The sequence below is a fragment of the Oryzias melastigma genome, linkage group LG13 (assembly GCF_002922805.2).
Source record: "Oryzias melastigma strain HK-1 linkage group LG13, ASM292280v2, whole genome shotgun sequence".
NCBI classification, from domain to species: domain Eukaryota; kingdom Metazoa; phylum Chordata; class Actinopteri; order Beloniformes; family Adrianichthyidae; genus Oryzias; species Oryzias melastigma.
In genome coordinates, this window is record NC_050524.1 from 22,407,404 (window position 1) to 22,409,121 (window position 1,718).

Consider the following 1,718-nt stretch of genomic DNA (forward strand, 5'->3'; position numbering starts at 1 on the left):
GAGAGGGGGCATCATATTACACTACCCCAAATCTGATTAAAACACAAAGTTATATCAGTTTTGGACTTCCTTATCCTCTACTCTCTCTCAGTCTGCTTCATTCAGTTACTAATGAACACTTGGTCATGCGTAAATTCCTGCACAGGCTGCAGATTGGGGGAGTGAAAGCTGGAGGGGAAAGGCATGGTAGATACACAACCACAAAAACTCCCATTTCTGCCTGAGGTACCATGGAGCAGAGGTCAGCTAGTCTGAAGACAAAGTAGGGAAGAAACCAAGAGTATTATCCTGAGCATGTGATGCTCATATTATTGTGTGTTGCTGTGTGCATGAGATCTTACACGTTTCCAGAGGACAGCCCCCCAAAGGGGCTCACAGGGAAAGGGAGAGAACTGGAGACTGCAGGCTGGGTTCTATGAGAGAGGAGGTGGAAGAAGGAGCGGTTAGATGGGAGGTTAGGAAGGTTGTAACTTTGAAACAGAAACTAAGGAAATTTGGAAATTTTTCAAGTTCACTATTAATAGGATCTGTTGTAGTTTAAGGCATAGACTTGTGCTTCATCAAAAGTAATGTTTTAGCAACAGATTTACACGCCTGAGCTGCTTTCTCTACATCAAACCTCCATAACTTCATCACCAGAGTGGTCAGCAGGTTGATTTTCCAGCAGGACGCTTCCTCCCTCTGAGGTCTGGACAGAAGTGCTTTCCATCATGAAGACTCTTTTTTGGTCTGCCATTCTGCTGCAGCTCTTTAAAACTTGTTGGAGCCAATTTCCTCGCCCCTGTGCCAATTCAGAGGGACTGCGAACCAAGGAGTGCTGTCCGGTGTGGAGTGGAGATGGCTCGCCCTGTGGGGCGCTGTCCGGTCGCGGGTTCTGTGCAGACGTGTTGGTTTCAGACGAGCCCAACGGGCCGCAGTACCCACACAGCGGGATCGATGACAGGGAGCGCTGGCCTTTAGCTTTCTTCAACCGGACGTGTCGTTGTGCAGGAAACTATGGAGGGTTTAACTGTGGGGAATGCAAATTTGGGTACTGGGGCTCCAACTGTGCTGAGTACAGAGAGTCAGTGCGCAGGAACATCATGACCATGTCTACTACTGAGCAACAAAAGTTCATTTCGTATCTAAATCTGGCCAAAAACACCATCAACCCAGACTATGTCATCAGTACAGGTACAAGAGCAGAGATGGGGGAGAACGGAGAGAGCCCCATGTTCTCAGACATCAACACCTACGACCTGTTTGTCTGGATTCACTACTACGTCTCCAGGGACACCTTCTTGGGAGGCCCTGGGAATGTTTGGAGAGATATCGATTTTGCCCACGAGTCTGCTGCATTTCTGCCCTGGCACCGAGTCTACCTGCTTCACTGGGAGCATGAGATACGCAAAATCACCGGAGATTTCAACTTCACCATCCCGTACTGGGACTGGAGGGATGCCCAGTCCTGTGAGGTGTGCACTGACAATCTGATGGGTGGACGTAACGCCCTTAATCCAAACCTCATCAGCCCTGCTTCTGTTTTCTCCTCATGGAAGGTAGGAAAACTCCTCTGCCTCTGATTTTATTACGTCTTTCTTAACCATTCACAAAACTGTTGTTCATTTAACCTACTGATGCAAAAAAACAAGAGAATTTGCTGAACAGCTTACACAATAAAACCACTTTTAAATAAAACAAGAGGTAATTCCCAACAAAAACAGCAATTTAGAGAAACA

At 47.1% G+C, this 1,718-nt stretch overlaps 1 protein-coding gene across 1 annotated transcript in view; it reads left to right on the forward strand.

Moving 5' to 3' along the window:
* Positions 1-421: 421 nt before the first annotated feature.
* tyr (tyrosinase) overlaps positions 422-1,718 on the forward strand; it is a 6,473-nt gene continuing 5,176 nt past the window's right edge. Inside the window, exon 1 of the mRNA XM_024278073.2 lies at positions 422-1,538. Coding sequence (XP_024133841.1) covers positions 711-1,538 — 828 coding nt within the window. The 5' untranslated portion in view covers positions 422-710. The remainder of the gene's footprint in view (positions 1,539-1,718) is intronic.